This window comes from Lampetra fluviatilis, chromosome 2, assembly GCF_964198595.1.
Source record: "Lampetra fluviatilis chromosome 2, kcLamFluv1.1, whole genome shotgun sequence".
Taxonomy (NCBI): Eukaryota; Metazoa; Chordata; class Hyperoartia; order Petromyzontiformes; family Petromyzontidae; genus Lampetra; species Lampetra fluviatilis.
Window position 1 is genome coordinate 35,651,166 of NC_136276.1, and position 19,869 is coordinate 35,671,034.

At 50.6% G+C, this 19,869-nt stretch overlaps 2 protein-coding genes across 3 annotated transcripts in view; one reads left to right on the plus strand and one right to left on the minus strand.

The window, feature by feature from the left end:
- Positions 1–19,869, plus strand: part of DNMBP (dynamin binding protein) — a 348,547-nt gene that overhangs the window by 258,622 nt on the left and 70,056 nt on the right. The window lies entirely within an intron of this gene.
- The window catches only part of PXDN (peroxidasin), a 64,143-nt gene that overhangs the window by 29,219 nt on the left and 15,055 nt on the right, over positions 1–19,869 (minus strand). For both annotated transcript variants that reach the window (XM_078875400.1, XM_078875411.1), the window contains exons 3-9: positions 15,099–15,170; positions 12,488–12,559; positions 10,143–10,214; positions 9,442–9,513; positions 5,552–5,721; positions 2,672–2,789; positions 1,237–1,406 (exon numbers count right to left, since the gene is read on the minus strand). In XM_078875400.1, the coding sequence (XP_078731526.1) occupies positions 1,237–1,406; positions 2,672–2,789; positions 5,552–5,721; positions 9,442–9,513; positions 10,143–10,214; positions 12,488–12,559; positions 15,099–15,170 (746 nt within the window). The remainder of the gene's footprint in view (positions 1–1,236; positions 1,407–2,671; positions 2,790–5,551; positions 5,722–9,441; positions 9,514–10,142; positions 10,215–12,487; positions 12,560–15,098; positions 15,171–19,869) is intronic.

A 19,869-nucleotide genomic window follows, 5' to 3' on the forward strand; every position in this document is an offset into this window, starting at 1 on the left:
CACGTTTATGGTATTTGGCTGCTATAGATTCCCACGTGATAAGTCACTTTGTTGAGCTATTATTTGTGGCCAGGTCGCTTCTGAAAAATTTCTATATCGCTCAGTGGGGCCTTACCTGGAAAAATAAACGTAGTTGATAGTTTTAGTTTAGTCTGAGCGATCGATGGTCCGGCACTAGCCTAATCGCTCCCATCACTCGCTCACCGGTGGCCAGTCATCTCCTTATCACTTCACTCGGTGACTCCTGCCACAGACGTTGAGGACTCGGTCCACCACATAGTTGCGTCTCTCATCCGTCACACCGCGTTCAACCACTGCAGGTCTCAGCACTTCTCTCTCTCTGCTTGTTCCCTCGCACCACTCCACTTTGGAATTCCCTCTCGTCGTCTCTCTTCCGAAAACTCTTATAACATCCTCGCTCAAATTAAGAAATATCTGAAAGCCCATCTGCTTCACCTTCAATAGTGCTGTTTGTTGCTGGTTGCTTGACGTTTTGGCTTTTTCAGCTTTTGGATTTGTGTTTCCCAATATGTATGCCCCCCCCCCCCCCCCCCCCTTCTGAGTATTCGCACCGCCATGTTATTTTTCGTATTGCCACCTTCCCTTTCCGATTCGTCTACATCCACGCGTTTTCAAAGAAATCCTTAATTTTAGGACAACTCCTTTTGTTCACGCCAACGTTCGCTCAATGTTCTTTCAGGTTAATTTCACGTTATCGCGCCATCTGGTTTGGCCATAATTTTGTCCTAGCCGATGTTTGTGGGAGCGAATATTCATTCCCCCGGGGGTACAAATATGAATCTAAATTTGTGGTTGGAGCAACAAACATTTCAGGGCCACTCACACCGGCGCTAATCGGCGTGCTCTTCCGCGAAGACGCCCCGAGGGAGAAAGCGTGACAGCAGCAGCAGCAGCGTGCGGTTCAGCTCGGCCGTGTGGCGTTGCGTCGATGAGTTTGTGAACAATATAACGCACAGCATGACAATTAGGGGATCTGCATCGTCAGTAACAAAAATATATAAATATACCACGGTCATTGTTCAGACTGTCTTATAACAGACAAATACGTAATATATGATGGGTTTAAAATAGGGGCGATTGCTGGACTTTTTTGTAAAGCATTAAATAGGGTATGTTTTAGATGTTTTATAGTCTTTTGTCATCATTAGCAGACACGGCAAACCGGTGCTCCAACTTCAGTCGACTTTGTGCTCTGCGCGGTCCCGGGGGTCACACCTGGCACGTCGAAGTATCGCAACACCACCTCCGGCGCCTTGACCTCTCCGGCCACGTTGCGCGCCATGCACTGGTAGGTGCCCTGGTCGGTGTGGCGCGTGTCGCGGATCATCAGCGTGCCGTCCTGCAGAAGGTTTCGTCGCTCGTCCTCCGCCATCGCTATCTCATTGCTGCGAGCGTCGGGGAAAAACGCGGAGGGGGAAAAAACACGGAGCGTCGAAACAAAAAACACACAGAGCGGGAAAAAACACAGAGTGGGGGAGACGGACGCCGCTCGGAGCCGGCAAGACTTTGGGAAGGCGGAGCGGCTACGACAAACAGTTGCGGTTTTAGCAAAAAATATTAATAAACAAATTCCCTTTTGCATAAACAATGATGTTGACCAGCGGCATCTCGTGCTAAGCCATGTCCCACATAAAAGGCAGATGTTGCTTAAGCTGTTGTTTGCGACACCAACGATGTCTGCGATCTGCACTCTGATTCAGCCACCGCTATATATAAATGTATAAATTATATATACTGATGCATTACCGGTTTAAATTAGAATGCAACTAAACAACTGAGCCCAGAAGTTTCCTTTGCCAAAGAGCATCAACCTCGGTCCATCATAATATGACCCAACTTGTGAATATAAACTTAGATTTCTTTAAGTTCATGTCAATTGAAGAAATTAAAACTCATTTCCTGAGATTTTTGTGTTCAGTTTGTTGTCCTTCCCCCGCACCTCTGATTAGCCCGGTTGGCTGTGTACGGTGCGAAAGAAATTCAACATACAATGATAACAATTGTGTTTTTGGGTGCATAGATATTTAATGTTTCTTATTTGAATGTCATGCGGTTGGTTAAACATGAATCGTGGTTCTCTGAACGCAGTCGCCGTGTAAGACATGTCAAACAATATGTGCAATTTGTTTGACAGCCTTTGAACCTTCCAGTTTTGTTCCAAAGCTATTAGACGATGCAATACACAATGACGGCGCAAGGGGTTGGCACGGCATGGCACGGCATGGCAGCGGTTTGATCGCCACCTCTGCCTGGCGATTCTGCGGCGCACTATTAGCCGATTGAATCGTGAAACCTTAACGGCAGTGACACCGGATCGTAAAGCCAGGAACCGGTGGCCGCTTGGCAGTGGAATTTTAGGAATGAAATGCGTTGATTTACCACACTATTTGAACTACCGTACCGGGAGTTGGAACCAAATCAGTGTCCTATAGATTTGCCAGTCCCGTGTGTGAACCATTACACCACAGCAGCTGCAGTCTACGTTTATTACTCAAAAGGTAAAAAATGTCCATTCATTGCTCGGGACATTTCTTGATGTATAGCAAACCGGCGACTGGGTTTTTACCTTTTTTGTTTTGTTTCGTGTGGTGAACGGTAATATAAAAGTTAACATCTCCCTGGACAGGATATGGCCACCTAACGGAGGCACCTGTTGTGCAGCCAGATGATGGCCGGTTTGGGGTTCCCTTCGGCGCGGCACCGGAGGTACACCGTGTTCCCCGGAGTCACGTCCACATCGTGCGGCTCCGACGTGATGCGAGGGCTCTCTGTGGGAGGAGGACAAAGACGAAGATCCCCCGTGTAGCCTTAACAGACTGTTGGGGCAAGTGCTGTAAGAAAACTGCACCTATGAAGGCCGGCACGACACCACGCCCGACCGCTTTTGTCTACCCAGTGGCAATGTTTACACATTGCACCAGGTACTAATTTGAGGCTGAGTCGAGCTAGGGGAGGCCTAGAACTGATTAAAATAATTGTAACTGGTGTTGACCGTGAGCGGGAACCGAACTCGGGTCTCCGTGTTCGTAGCGCGGCGCGCTAAGCGGTGCACTGCTGCTCCCCCATAAGGAGGAGGAGACATGTAGAGCACCATCCACGCACGGATTGCCACGTGGAACGCACCTGCCACACAGAGCAACGCGTCGACAAACAAACGCGAAGCGAGCCTCCAGAGATGCACGTGTCATCCTCAAAAACAAAGCAAGGCGGTTCAGAGGTTATAGCAGAGAGCTGGCACCGCTGATATCCTGTGTTTGAACCCTGCTGTGATTACAATGCTGTGATTAAACTGGGCACTCAAGTGTAGTGAGTTAATCGTTTTAGCCCCGTGACCAATTACTGCACACACAAACACATTCCCATTACATTATAAATTCATTCTGTACAATACTCTTTGCACCAGGGGGTCGCTTTAAGCAATCCCAGAGGTAGCTCTGCGGTGTCCGCTTCCGTGGTGCGTTCTCCAACATTGAAGGGTTGCGTCGCTCTGCGAGCGATCCTAACGGTCACGTCATCCTACGACGCGAAGGCAACGTTCCATTGTGGAAATAGCAGTCTGTGACCAAATCACCCAGAATGCCCTCGACATTGTCAAATCTCAGAAGCTAGGCGGCTGTCAGGCTGTATCGGGCTAGGGCGGGTGACCACCATGCCCCACCAACAGGTGCAGTGGGCGTCGTGGGCAGTCGAGGGCAGTGCAGCAAAAATACTGCACGCTGTGGTTCTGCACTCCCCCACGTCCCCCGCAACCGCCTTTACCAACCCACGCTGACCCGCACGGTGAAGTATGGTCAAAATATCCCTCACGCCCCTCACCCAGCGGTGGATACGACACTAGCGACCGCGATGCGGGAGAGTATAGCGACGTGGGACGAGAGCTCCATTACCGTGACCGTCGCGAGCGAGGCCTCACACAGAACGCAGCGTGCACAGCGCCAGCGGCTACAGAGCGCCTGGGGGGGGTGGCTCGGCGGGGCAGCGCAGTGTACGTCCTCGCGGGCTCACACACGAGCACACGGGCAAACACTGGCACTCACGTACAAAGATCCCCCGTGTAGCCTTCACCGACTGTTGGGGCAAGTGCTGTTAGCGAGCTGCACCTATGAAGGCCGGCACGGTACACGAGGGGTGGGTGGCCAGCACCACGCCCGGCCACCTTCGTCTCCCCAGTGGCGATGTTTTTCCACATCGCACCAGGTACTCAATGGAGGCTGAGTCGGCTTAGGGGAGGCCCAGGACCAGGTTTCAACTAATCGTCAATGTTGTTGGCCATGAGCGGGAATTGAAACTCGTGTCTCCGGGTTCGTAGCGCAGTGTGCTAACCACTGCACTAACGCACTCACGTACGCACACACAACACACACACACACCGATGGACAGCACCGCACTGGAATGGCAACAACAGATAAGAGGATGGATGTGGCTTTCCAAGGAAACACCACATTCCACAGGTGACTTGCAGCACAGACGCAATGGTCAGTCAGGCCACGATTTCAGCCTCCGTTGTCACCATGTACATGACGAGACGATCACACTTCCACGGTCGCGGTGGGCCACCCACGATGCGGAGTGTAAACGTTGGCGATTTAAAGGGGGGAGGTAGGCAAGGCTTGGGTGATGTGTGCAACTGCATACAAGCGGGAAACATATCGCTTTTTTACTTTTAATGAATTTGTAAATTATCCTTGACAGAGATAGTGGCATAATTGGCTTAAATTCCTTACAGTCAGGCTTGCCAGGGCCTACAAATGTGAATTTACAGCCAGCCCAGGCAGCAGACAACAACACCGCACAGCAAGCGGCATTCTCCAGCCGAGCTGCCACGGCGCGGCGGATTTCAGAGCGTTTTTATCCACTCAAACCAAAACGAGGGAGATTTCTGTAAAACATAAACAACCGAGTGCAGTTTCCTTCCTCCATTATTTAGGTCTTGCATCCAGCCTCTCGCTCCCCGGACGCCTGGTACACAGAGCCCGACGGAGGGAGAGAGGGGAGTGCGGAGTGTGAGGGCCCCCTGGTGTGATGGGACCCTTTCGAGGTGCAGAGTGGCAAGATATTGTTTGTGGAGTAGCCCTCGCAGTAGTAGCTGGCTCCAAAAAAACAAACCACACGGGTGGGTCTCGGGGCTCGAAGGACCCGTCCGAAAACGACCGTGCGACGCTGAACTTGTCCCCGGTGAGGTGACCGTGCAATGTGTAACGACGCAATGCCTGCACCACAGACACGAAGGAGGCATCGCAGCGACACACTCCGCTGCTCCGGACGCGCTTATCTGGCTCGACCACCGTGAATGTGAAATTGTAGCCGTTGCTCTGCATCTACGTCAGCAGCCTCACGGAGGAAGAAGAGGAAGAAGAGGAAGGGGGACGTGAACTTGTGATTCTGATTTAGTGCCTATGGTGGGATGGGACCCAGGCACATTCGCCGTGGTGATTCTGGTCACATGGGGGGGGATCAAACAAAAGAGCCGGACACAACGGGTCACACGCGCGCGGGGGCTCCCACCGCCCGTGCCAGCGCCGGACCTCACCGCAGTGGAACTCGTGCGCGGTGATGCTCGACACCGACCGTCCCTGCAGCCGGCGCGGGTGTTCGCAGGTGGCGGCCGCCAGCGTGCCGCCGGAACCGGCGAACGCCCGCAGCAGCTCAGCCAACCACACCAGCTCGCAGTCGCACACCAGCCGGTTGGAGTCGAGCCGCCTGGGAGATGCCAAGCGGGAGAAAGAAAAAAACCCGCACCGCACAAGAGCCACGTTTCATTGACGGTGACAGGGGGCTTATTATCAAGCCCTCGGTTGGGTCTCGCTTGGCACGTGTTGCGTTATACACTGCCGGCGGGGGCACCACGGTGAGGGCAGAATACTAAGCGAGCGGCGCCCCCCTCATCCCCACACAATGCAAATGGACACGTACACTGGCGCTTTTATAGCCGACGTGTGCGCTAGTGTGTGTGTGTGTCTAAGTGGGGACACGCTCGTGCCGTTGTTAGCACACGACACTATGAATTCGTTCAATTCTCAGCCACGGCTAGCGTCGGCGATAACTATCTGAAATGGTCCTGGGCCTTTCCTACATCGACTCAGCCTCAAATGAGTACCTGGTGCGGTGTGCGAAACATCAGCACTGGGAAGACAAAGGTGGTCGGGGAGTAATTGCTGCTTGGTGTCGATGTTATTAGGACCTCGCTATCAGCACTTGCCCTTACAGTTTGAACAGGCTTTACGGGAGATAATTTTGCCTTTGTTTGTGTGCAAGTGAAGGTTGTGTTAGAATATCCGAGTGATCGCTGATGTCGCCGTGGGCTTTCTAATACTCGGTTGTCCGTGTGCGGATTCATCCCCGTTGCAGGATCGACCACGCGCGCAAAATCACTGGGGGAAATGGCAAATGTGGCAATGGTAAAGGTGCAGCCCTGCAACCGCTCGCTCACGCCACTGCCGGCGGAAGGGCATCCGGTAGCGAGAACTCTCGAGGGCATTTGGCCTACTCGTCCACGTCGAGCAGGCTTGTTGTAAGAGCCGGGCGTGCGCACACGTTAGCCCACCGCACACCACGGGGGCGCTGCACTGCAGGGTGGAGCAGGCGTGGTTGGAGAAAGGTGCCGCCGTTGTTTAGACTGCCGCGCCAGGAGGTGGAATCGAACCGGCTACTGGTGTCGCAAGTCCGACGTGCTGGCCATTAACAACCACGGCAGCTTCCAGGAAATCTGCTGTTGTCCGCTCATTCCTGCCCTTACTCGCCGCAGCCGCTTCGACTGATATCAGCTGATCAAAGCTTGTGACTCAGCCACCGCTATTCAAGTGACTGGCACATTCTCCCGTTTTTAGCCTCGCTTTACGAAAGTGAATAATGCATGTGTTTTACAGCCCGATCCACAAGTGTTTTGCATTGTCTGTGTTTGATTTATCAGGGTCACCCGCTCCCTTCTCCTCCATCACCCTGGGATAACTGAGACTTTAACACCCTAAAAAATAATGAAATTATTAACAATCGGCCTATTCGTCATCCGCAGTTATTCTTCAAAGCATGTGTTTAACCAGACGCAGTAGCCGGTCATTATTACACACGCAAACTCATTAAGCCGTTTCCACTTTTATGGCCTCACCAGCAGTCAAGGCCTGGTAATCTAGTTCAGTGTTCTTCACTACCTTTCAGAGGGGGGGGGGGCACTTTCGCCCACAAGACGTCGGTTTGAGGGCCACCACACCGCCTGCATGGGCTGCATTGACGCGTTGTGGATTGTCGGAGGCCACATTAAAGGCCGTCAGGAGCCGCCGGTAGCCCGTGGGCCTTGCAACGAAGAACACCGCTCTAGTTGCTACTGGATTGGTAGACGTGAGATAGCAAGGAGCACGCTGTGACATCTGCAGGGCCAAGTGAGCAGAAAAGTAGCAAACAGCATTGCCTCGCCATGCCTCCGTCACCCCGCTCAACTCCTACGATCCAACCGATCCGTGTCCGGCTCGTACGTGTGAATGACTCATCAACGAGCACTCCGAGTCAACTCGGGCAGCGCAATCACCCCAACAAAAGCAAGAACCTCTGCGTAAGGCGTTGCACGAGTGAGTCATTTACAGACACACGGTCACGGCAGATGTTGGCCTCGCTCGGCAAGAAACCCACTTCAACTCGACTCAACCCCGCACTCCTTCTCCGCTCCCGAGCAGCCGCTACCCACCCCCAGGCATTACTTCACGTGTTATTCAGCGCCATAATCCACCCCCAATAATCGTATGATGTCACACACATGTTACGTAAATAGATACATTGCAAATTCTCAAACTCGGCTTAAACCTACTGAATGTTTCTGTGATACAAAAAAAAAAACTGTTTGAAACAACATGACATCATTCTTTCTCGTCACTCTTGGGCCGGAGGGCAACATTTTAGTGGAATCTTTTTTTTTCCCCGCTTCACTCTGCCACGGTTCAACCTCATGAATCTTCAAGGTCACGAAAACACAGCCCGTGGCTGTTCCAAGCGGAGAGTACGGACAAGCGAGTCCGTGCATCAATCCTCTACCCTCAAACACTCCGTCGGCAGCTTCATCAGCTGAGAGTAATGTGAAAACCACTGGCGCTGTTTAGACACTGCCTGGCCTGAGCTCGCCAAACAACACACAGCTGGACAAGACGGGAACAAACAGGAAGCTGAGTAAACTTTATGCAGCAACCCCAGCAAAATCGGTAGTCACGTCACGGCTGGATAAAAGGGCCTTAAACTCGAGGGAGCTCAAGAGAAAGCCCTCTGCGGAGGGCAGTTTGGCCTACTCTTCCACGGCGGCCAGGCATCTTGGAAGCGGTCGGAGTCACCCACACTTTTCCCCACCACTCGCAACGGGCCGATCGCCCGTGGTGTAATGGTTGATGTCTCTGGGTGGACAAGAGCCTGGGAGAGATTGAAGAATCTCTCACCATTGCTTCAACTGCTGTTCCCGGAGATGGAAGCGAGCTGGCAACCATCTAAATCTCAAGTCCAATGTGCTCACCATTATGCCGCGGCAGCAGTCCCCTACGTTACATTTACATATTCTTACGTGTAAAATGTAATAATAATCAACCTAAAGTGACACAAGTGAGTGCTGCAAGGCTTACGTGTAAAATGTAATAATAAGCAACCTAAAGTGACACAAGTGAGTGCTGCAAGGCCAAATTTTGGATAGTTAATAAATGCGAAAGTCCAAGGTCTGTCCTTTCGTTCGACCGTTCGTTGTAAATTCGACGAAATGCGGTTCAGCGTCGAACATGGCGGCTCTCGCCACAACAGACCGCGGTCACTCCGCAGCGCCCGGGAGTCGCAACGGTGCCGAACCACAGCGGCATATACCGATTAAGATCCGTTCCTTCCTTCCTGCAACCGATTCTCTTGCCGTGATCTTCATGCACTCTACCTCAATTTGACATAGTTTCATAGGGCTCCGGAAGAGACCAAAACAAGGAAGAAAAATCTTGCACGAGCATGGATTATGTAAAGCGTTCCAACAAGCATTTGTCCAAGGGGGCATTGAATGTGTCGTATGGGAGCTGATTGCATAGCTGCAGGGCAAAGTGCGTTTACGTTTTTTCCAAATATTCTTTTCTGCACTGATTTGTGAATGTAAATTTTTGGGCAACTTTTTGATTCATTTAGCCAGTTATCTATCCGATTAAGCCCTAATTAGCAGCACAACGTGATACTAAATTTGTATTCACATTGGATCATCTTTCGCAAAATTATAATTAAGCCACTTTCTAGACAGACAGGCGAACTGAGCTAACGGAGTGACGCTTTTAACCTCGGCTGCAAAGCGTTCAAAATTTAATTAAAACCATTAATAAAAAACTACTTTTCGTGCTGTTAAATCTGAGGGCCTTGATAAGTCGCTGGAATGCTGCCACCTGGTCCTGTACCCAGGCACCTGAAAGGCGCCCCCACACTCACAAGCGTTTCAGAGAGCTCAGCTGCGTGAAGGTCCCCGTCGCGATCCGCGATAACCTATTGTTGTGCAGAAATCTAAAAACAGGGGGAAGAAAAAAACACAGCACAGCACGTTAACTCTCCATCCGGATGTTTTTCAAATCCGATATTTATTTATTTACTCTTTCTGGTTAGGAGTGGGACTGAAACATGACAAGCCCTAGTGAAGGCGAGAGGCCTGCGGTGGCGCGGACGCGTTGTACGTATATGTACGTGAAGTTCTTTAGCGGCGTACGTAGCCAACCGTGCCAATCGGAGGTGCGGGTGGGGGGTGGGAGGACAAAACATGAATGAGCCCGGGCGTGATTCCCGCACTCGGCGAGGCTGCACGCGAAGGTGGCAGAAGAGACTCGAGGAGGGAAGAAGAGATGGAAACCTGGAGGGACGGACGCAGCGGGGAGAGATTGAGCAGAGAGAGGATCGAGAGCAAGCGGAGCAGCGACACTGGACAGACAGAGAGAGAACCGCAGCGGATATTCATTCGGCCCCTTCGCCGCGAATGAGCTGACGGAAGGGACAGACGGCCGACAACGATTTATTTTCTTTGCAAAGTGAATGTCGTGGCTTTAGTGAAAATAGCAACAACACAGAAAACGACGGTGACGTAGAATCGTGAACAGTGGCCGTGCGATGAGTGCTTGGCGCGGGGAGGGCTCCACACTCACAGTCTCTCGAGCTTGGGTAGATCAACAAATGTGTTTGGCTCCACGACTTCTATGTGGTTGAAGTGAATGTACCTATTCAAACACAAACACGGGCACAGGGCATGAACTCAAGCCTGACTAAACACCCAAAAAGGACACTTACCTTAGCAACGTTGCACGGTGGAACGAACACACACGCACACGCACGCACGCGCGCAAAAATAACAAGCAACGTAAACTGTTTAGCGTCGACAGACTGTGCTGTGTTTAAACTCAAAAAACAAAAACTGTAGTTTTAAAATTTGCACGTTTCTACTTCGGCTGTGCATTCCGAGCATTGTCCAACACAATGCTGGGGTACATAGTTAAGCATTTAAAAACACAAACAAACTTAAAGTTGTTCTTAGAAGCGCGGTAGTGACGGCGTATACGATAATCACGAGACACGTGGTTCAGAAAACCTGGACAATTACAAAGAAAACGGAACGCAAAACTGGCAAGTGTTCACAGAAGCGTGGAGAAGTGCACCCTGGGAATGCCGCTGCGAGTAAGGAAGAGGAGCATGTGGATGAGAAGGATATCCAAGTTGGAGACATCCATGCTGACTGTTCATGAACGTGGGGGGGCTTCAGTGGAGTATGGGAATAGGAGAAACGATGGCCGCAGGTCGAGACTAATGACAGAGTGGCAGTCCAAGGAGGGAAACTCTCCTGAGAGAACATTCACCCTTCGCCACACGGAGATGGAGCGGAGAAATCCGCTCGTGTATCCGCGCTATGTGGCTTGTTGCATCGTAGAATCATGAAAGACGATGACATGGGGAGGTCTTCATGGCCCATTGTTATTATGATGCAATGAGCAATTGCACAATTGCTACTGCACATCAGCGTCACTGCAGTAGCATCGTTCTCCAATCCCCCCCACCTCCGTCCACCCGCCCCTACCTCATCGGATTCTTCCAGGATATATAAAGATTCCGATCATGAAGCATACATGGGCACACCGCAGCTTGACGGCAGGTCGCGTGTGATGGGGTAAAGTTTGGGTATATCCATCTCTTCCAAGACGTCTGGTCAGTGTGGCAGATTAGGCCAAAATACCCTTGACAGGATCTCTCTAGATCGCCCTCGAGAAGAGGCGTGAGCAAGAAATTGCAGGGCTGCACCTTTACCCTTGCACAGACATGGCAGTAAGGATGAATATGCTTACACTCTCCCAAATCACCTAACGCTGCAGAGGCCGACACGGAATGTTTTGTGGGTGCGCATGCGATGTGCGACGCATTTCCCGTCTCTCTTCTTTACTCAATCTGCGCAATGAGCAACGACAACTCAAGTGTCATGCACCCGAGCAGTGAGTTACCCAACGTGGCTTAGTGCACACGTGCTCAATTCATCATTTGTGTTCAGACAATTCACTTTCGCATGCAAGCACATGTGTTAGTTGAATGCACACAAGGAAAAGGAAAATCATGCGCGTTTCACAAAACGAAAATCCACGTGGTGTGAGGAAGCAGGCAGGGCAAGTGAAGGACAACAGTTGGAATATATATTGGTTATTATAATCTGTAGATTTTATTCATTTTCCAGCTGTTTTACCACAGTGTGAAATGCTGACGAGGCTCACCCGGACATAACACTCAACTACGAATCCCTGGCCATTAACCTCGATATAAAAAAACATTACTTCCAGTGTGACTTAACAAAACGATATCGTTCCTTCAAAGTGGAAACATTCAACTGCCGCAAAGAAATCTGAAAGGAAGTAGCCTCTTCAAACATCAAGCCATCATGCCGGGGTGGAAATGGAACCAATGCCATCACAGCCATCACGGCCGCCCAGAGGTCCATGGAGGCACGGGGATCGAGGCTTGCGGTAGAATGCTACCTGGGCCCTCCCGTTCATTATAGGCAAACAAAAAAGTTAAATAAAAAAAACTCTCCGGCGTGAGGTGACTGTGCTCACACAGAACAGACCGTGGAATGTATCACCACGTCCCATTCACCAATACGAAGGAGGCATCACAGCGATGCACCGCACTGCAACGCCTGACGAAATTCTCTGGCTCAACCAACCACGATGTATAATTATAGCTGTTGCTCTACATCAGCAATACGAAGAAGAAGCAGCAGCAACAACAACAAAAACCCAGACCCATTGTGGGGCCCTCTTTTGTGTGAGACCCAGGGCAAATGCCCTCTTTGTCCTCCTTCCCCTCTGGGCGGCCCTGACGACAATGCAGACACAAGGATAATGAAAATGCAATTTGCCAGACGCTGGAAGATGCAATCATTGATTAGCGAGGGCGCAGAGCGAGCGGTTAGTGGTGGCAGCGGAAGCAACATCCAAGCCAACAGAACACTTACAGTTGCTCAAGAGACACAAGCCCTTTAAACGCGTGCCTGTCAATTGACTGGATCTCATTCTTGTACAGATAGCTGAAAGAGAAACAACCCACAAATGATCAGAGAAGCTCCACACATCATCGGAGAGGCTCGCGAACGTGTTACGATTGGCGGCAGCAGCGGCGCCACAAAGGAGGAGGTAGTGGAGGAGGAGGAGGAGGAGACGCGGCACTTGCGGATCTAGGGATCATTCCAATTTGTCACATGCCGACACGAAATTACATTTGGCAATCGGCTACGGTCGTTGCGATATTGTTTTCCCTACATTTGCAATTCGTATTTATCGTCTTTTGCGATGATGTACCCCACGCACGAATAAAGATTACTCAAAAGTTCTTCAACTGCAGTTCACGCAGCGCAAGCTTGTCGCGAGTCTACGAGGCAGTGCGACTTAAGTCTCTGCAACTCGTGCAGCACGCACGCAGCTGTCAATTAGACGCAGTTAAATAATCATACACATCGCGGAAACGAGTCCGCCTACCAAACTTTGAACAAAAGACTTTTCCACAAAGCACTATATTAATAGGAAAAATCTATTTCACTCGCACTTTAATTATATTTATAGAGCATCTTGAACAAAGGCGCTCTATACATTTTAAAAGACAATTGTGAACGCTATAATCATTGTTTATTCATACATATTTTGTCAGGAAATTAAACATGTATGATTTTTTTCATGAATACAGTATTTATAATAATTTAAAGCAGCCTATACGTCAGGGCGTCTCTGAGCGCCTTGCACACGATAAACCACTTACTTCTCACATCTCAACTCAAGCTTTTTAAACAGCAACCCTAGTGGCAGCTGTCTCTGTGTGACACACGGTGACCCAGCACCTGACCTGCCAGCATGGGGCGACGCTGGCTGCTGCTACTGCTGCTGCTACTGCTGCTGCTGCTGTGTAATGGCAATTGAGTAATCTGAACAACGATAATCACGATATGCCGATATTTTGTTAAGATTGATGAGTCGATTATCGTGGATCTTATAATCGCATGATACATATTGAAGTGTTACCGCATAACAGCGACCCCAAGCAGAACGTGGAGCAAAAATCCCAACGGGTGTGCGGAGGAGGCCACATGCAGAGAAGAGTGGAGTGAATGTCGCGGTATTTTTGATGCATGAAAGCACACGGTTCAACTTTTCGTACAAAGGGAATGGTGAAAAAATAATCGACGTGACTTGAAATCACGGAGTGAAACAATTCCCGGCGTGGTCTGTCTAAAAATAATTCTCAGCGTGGAGAGACATTTTGCAAAGGACAATTACGGCTACAGTTGAAATTATTTTAATCTAAAAAAAAATTAACGTACTGAAGGTCACTGGGAAAGAATTGAAAATTATAGAGAACAAGTTGGGCCGTACAGTGTAAGGTCACCTGTCGCGCTGCTTGTTTTACTCTTCCAAGGATAATAGCCCACCAGTGGTGATGAAAATACAGAAAAAAGCATCTGTTATCCAGAGTGAAAAACGGAGCTCTTCAAAGGGACAGGAGCGACACACAACAAAAACCAGAGAGACATTCTCTGGTTTTTGTTGTGTGTTGCTATCAGGCCGACAGCGCGCATGCGAGGCGTTTCGCGCAACTGGCTTGGCAAAGGCTTCAGTCGTTGCCGTAAATTTGCCGGCGAATGTAAGCCACCATCAAAAGCGAACAGCGGGGATGGCAGGCATGCTATATACACGGCGCAGTCCCATGCGACTCGGAACGGCTGTACGGCTACCAGGCGCCTCGCGAGCGCGAGACGCCCGGCGATGGACGGTGCCACTGGCACACTGAGGAAGGCCACGTGCATCAAGGCGACGTCGAGATGACGACACACACACACACGCGTGCGCCGCACATAGACACACGTGGTTCGTACGTGCACTTTGCCAAATTTGCATACCGTACGTAAGTTTCTACTCAGTTTGTCTTCATCGCGTGCCGTGTCTTGAAATACAGAAAAGGTTTACACACATTTACAGGGTGATCCATTTACAGATGCCCCACAATAACGAGACGTCAACTAGAGGGAGAACAACATCTTAATTCAAAGCCTCCACACGTCGCCCACAAACCTCCGTGCGAATTATATTTTAACCAACCTCCTCCGTCAGACACGGAACCATCGCTCGCACAATCGCCAATCAGCCGTCGAGGAGAAACTGAGAGGGGTCATTCGACATCGCTGGGGCACGAGTAATGGATCACCCTGCACTGTATATTTCCAACAACAACAACAATAAAACCACATTAAATTATTTCCCGACCATTTTTCACTTGGCGTGAAGCTGACCGTGGGCTATTGACGCCTGCCTGGGTGGCTTCGACGATACCTCGTCAACAGAAGCCCGGCGCCCGTGGCGAGGTGCCCGCCACGCCTGCGTCCGCATTCTCCCGGCTCCAATTGCAGCTGAGAGTTTGAATCCCTCGGGCTTGCCCGCAAGGCCCCAACTCTTAGTCTCGACAATGTCAGGGAAATTGGGGCCCATTGTGTGGCCTTCTGAACCCGAGGGCGACTGCTCCACGATAACTTAACGAGGGGGGCGTCTTTCCGGAGCGAGCGGGGGGCCGCCATCACTCACAGGTATTTGAGGCTTTCCAGGTCTTCAAACGCTCGCCTCGGAATCCGCTTGATGTGGTTGTTATTCAGTAACCTTTGAGGGGGAGGAAAGAAAGAACGAAAACGAGAGCAGCGCACAGCAGCCACGAGATTAATATTGATGGCACCGCGGTCCAAACGATCAGAAAAAAAAAACATTTTCTTTGTAACTTATTTATTCACCACGGACCGATATAATCAGTGGATGAATTGATTGGGGGAAAAAAGTTTAAATTCCATTGCCAACTCCCCGTAGGCTTTGTCACCTCTCAGCAAGCCAAGGGCTTTACTGTAAGCTTCGCATAATTTGCAGCTAATCCAAAAATTGGGTTTGTGTTCTTCTCTCGCGGACAGTTGGCAGGAGCCGCTGCACGGGAAGTTGATATTCGTTGGTAGAATGCTTGCCAGGGTTGCAAACCTGGAAAGGGTAACAATGGACGGTAAAGCTGGCTGGTGGAATGTAAATTGGGCCAACTTTAGAGAGAGAGTTAAGATTATTTTTAAAAGTAGCCACGTGAATCTACCCCCGGTTTGTTACGAGAGACAGTGTTTGGTGTGATTAACCGCCGAGGTGAGAGAGAGCTTGATGTTTTCCTGCAGGAAACGGAGTCAGGGAACATTTCCCGTTTTAAAACAAATGACAGCCTGTTGCTGACAACCATTACTCAGTGCGCTCGTACGCTGATCTGTTTCCATAGCTTCGTTAAACTGACAGCCGCAATTGATCAAAACATGTGTGCGATTGAGCAGCTACTCGGAATCCAGTTTGTTCTGAGGTGGAACCGCTTGCCGCTGAAGGCCACAGGTGGTAAACTATGCCTCGTCTCTACGTGGCATTAGGGCAGTGCACCACCTCAAAACCCTCTTAAATATGTTTTAATTGTGATTCAAAAGTAAAAAACATTTATATATATAAAAAAAACAATTTAAACAAGTGTGCGTTGAGTCATTGTCACATATTTTTGGGAATTAGGAAAACTATTTAAATATGGGGCGCCCGATGCAAAGCACACGGTTCTGCCACTCGCTGAAGGAATTTAAGAAAAGGGGGTCCAATAATTGCTGTGACCGCCGATTAAAACATTTCCGTTCACAGTCCATTTGCACATGAACAGCCAAGCCACCACCCTCCCCATGGTACCACCAATAATGTGACCCACGAGCCTCCGACAGTGGTCATGCCATATCCCACAGCCAGTGCCCTCCATGGCGCGTGCCCTCCCGCGGCACGCACCACCACGAAGCGTGGCCCCCGTGATGCGTGATTCTACGTGGGCCCGTGTCCCACGTGGGCACGTGCCCGCCCGTGGCGCGTATCACCATGGCGCCCAGACAAACCACGGTTGTGTCCCCTCCGGGAGTGGGGGGACGAGAGCGCACCTGGTACAACAAATGTGCATCAATCAGGTGCGTCTCGCACCCGCGATCCGTACCCACGTGCACGGAGCGCCTGCCCGGAGGGCTTCCACGGTGGGGTGGGGGGGGGATCGACGACCCGCCTGACGGGAAGAGCCGCATTCCCCCAAGAGTTGAACGTTCACGCGCCTTGCGAGAGGCAGCGCTCACAGACTCCAACGCAGCCGTCACAGGAGATCTCTTAATGCGTGAATGTCTGCCACGATTTTTTTTTGCGTGTGGTCGAATTCGATTTTACATATTAAACTTTTCCATAAAAGCTACAATTTCAGAGTTTTTCCTCATGTATTTATATAAAAAGCCGCACAAGGAAGCATATTTTCCACTTAAGAAACATTTTTTTTCTCCATCGTCGTTGCTGATCTTTGCGACATCTGGACGTTAAGACAGGCGGCCACGAAGAGGATCGCTTACAGAAGCCGGCAGCGTTGGCGAGGCCTTCCTCGTGTAAGATCCTCGAAGGTAAAGGTGCAACCCCGCAAGTTCACGCCACTGCTGCCGGAAGGGCCTCCACTAAAGAGAGCCCGAGAGAACCCCTCTGGCGGGTGTTTCTTGACCTACTCTTTCAGACTGACCAGACTTCTTGGAGTAGATGAGTGTACCCACAAAAGTAACCCACCACACGTGACATGCCCGTCAGTGGGTCTACTCATTTATACTGCTGGGAATTAAGAAAATTGCACGATCGGTTGAATTGCCGCTTGGGTCGCAAGCTCACTGCGCTCACCGTTACACCACGGAGGCATCCGTGCCTGGCAGCTAAACGTCAAAAGCAGAGCCGCGGTGTCTTGCCAGGAACGAAATGCACCGGGGAAATTCAACATTGTTCCGTGACGGACGTTAAGAGCGGTGGCGTCTCTGAACGCGTTTCTATGACCCGCCTCCTCCAGCGGGTTTCAGTGCGTGGCTGGCGTATTCCGCGACGATTCGAAACGGTATATCTCTGTTTTTTTTGTAAATTATTTTACGTGTGCTCAAATCGCCAACGTCATCCAGGTCGTCATTGAATCTGTGCAGCAGGCGGGGAGAATGAAAGTGACAAAGGGATCTGCATTGCTCATCTCATCGCTCGCTATTACTCCAAACGGGTATTCGGCATGTCACTGGGAAAACAACAAAAACCTTACGGCGGCGGTTTGGTACCCCGGCTTGGCCAATGCAAAGTCTCTATACAGTGGTTGCTGCTCTCGGACTGGGAAACGAATCTCCTCTAAACACATTCCTGCGGAGGGAGCTGGTAGGAACGTTGGGTTGCTCGGTCAATGGCCAGGGTCAACGGCGGCGTGGTGTATTCCGCAAATATGCCCGACTGTGAGGGCGGGCTCAAGCCGGCGTGAGTAGGTTAAACGTTGAGTTTTATAAGGGCAACACGGGGTGACCAGCCCCTCTCCACCCAGCCCCACTCTCCCCACCCAGCCCCTCCCCACCCAGCCCCTCCCCACCCAGCCCCTTCCTCCCGACCCAGCCCCTCCCTGCACGACGGACACAATAATCCCCCGTGAACTGGTGTAACCAGGAGGTTCCTACCAGTACGAATCTCATCTAAATATCCTGCAGCGTTACCAACTGCTTTCTGTTGCGCGCGCGCACTGCCACTGGGCGCCTCTGACCTACTTCGATTGTTGTTATTACGCTTGGCAGGAGTACAACCCAAATTGCGCCACGAGCAATTAGTGAGAAGGTTTTTTTTTTGTTGCACATTTACGAACTTCTATCACGTCAGAGGACCCACATTCTTTTTGGTTCACGAATATAAAGTCGTCGTAGTAGAAACCTGTCGTGGTGTTGCTGTGGTGTAATGGTTAGCGCACTCGACTTTCAATCCGAAGATCGTCCGACATGGCAGGAAAGGGAAACTGAGCAAAAGAGTGACGATTACTCGTATTAACTGTGAAATGGAAAAGCTGCAGCCCTGCAATTGCTTGCTCACACCACTTCTGGCGGAAGCGCCTCCAAAAGGCGCGAACTCTATCGAGGGGTATTTGGCCTACTCTTTCAAGTTGACTGGACACGTTTGGAGAAGGTGGGAGCACCCACCTCTTTACCCCACCGATCCCGATGTGCCGATCGACTAACACTTCTACCCATTTGCACTGCAGAGTGGACAGACGCGGATCGAGATTTGAGAGGCATGCCGGCGGCCTTCTGCGTTGCAGGTCCAGTTTGCGAACCGTTGCACCAGCGCGGCTCCAGCTATCCGTGCGTATGACGTCGGACCAGACAATACCGTGAATCCGAAACGCACGTTCGGTGGAAACGCACGTGCGGTGGAAACACTCGCACCGTGAAATTTTGTGCATCGCTTAAATGCGGAGATATAGGTAAAAATTTTTCCCCTTCGAGCAACAGCGAAGGATATTTCAGGTATTCACGCGAGACGAATCGTCCGACTTATCTGTAATTGAAAAGATTACATAAGGCGGGCACAGTAATCACATACAGCAAATGGGCCGGTTTCTGTGCGATAGCAGGGCCGAGCATTAAATACCAAGCATACGCCCCCGAATGATGAGAAATGCCTGCAGTTAAAGTTCCTAAATCACCATTCCAAGAGCAAATGCTTTCAACAGCTGCTTCTTATCACCGCGATGAGTGACAATGCGGGAAAGATTCAAATTACGAAAGGCTCAGCCCAGCGAGTTGGTAGGACAATGCTATTTCAGAGAGCCCGCATTCCATCTTGTGAGCCGGGGGTCCCGATCTGCCAACACGCACAATGCACTGGGAAACAACGGTCAGCAGAGCCTTGTCTGAACATCCGCAGCTGCGGCCATCGCTTTATCTCCATTGCGATAAGGTCCTCCACAAAGCCCATCGTTCACGTAAGCATATTTTTCGAAAGGGGCTCTGTTCGATAAAATTAATTTCCCTTTCCACCACTTTCGCTCGACGATGGTGTGAAACGATACAATGGAACGGGCAAGGCATTGCACGATTTAATATCCTCAAGCCATTCTATCCACGTAGCGCGTTATGAGATTGGTCGTGCCCCCCTCCTCGCATAAACACGCAAGATGTAATTTAACAACCAGCTGGGGTCAATATCAGTTGCCAGCGTACATTCAATAAATACAGCGCGCAGCGGGTATATTTCACAGACGGCAGGAAGCACAGACACAACAGCAACATCGCGAGCGTTCGCTACAAGCTCCATAAATTAGGCGGCGGAACATTTATTTTACGAACTTAGCAGTGTGCGTGTGTGAATGTTTTACAGGTGCTTATGCATCTTTGCAAACAAATAATATACAAACAAGCAGGCAAGCGGGCAAATACAAATTGTAAATCTGGAACGCGTACGGCGCAGTAGCTCGTGACAGAAAGCACTAATCCACTGC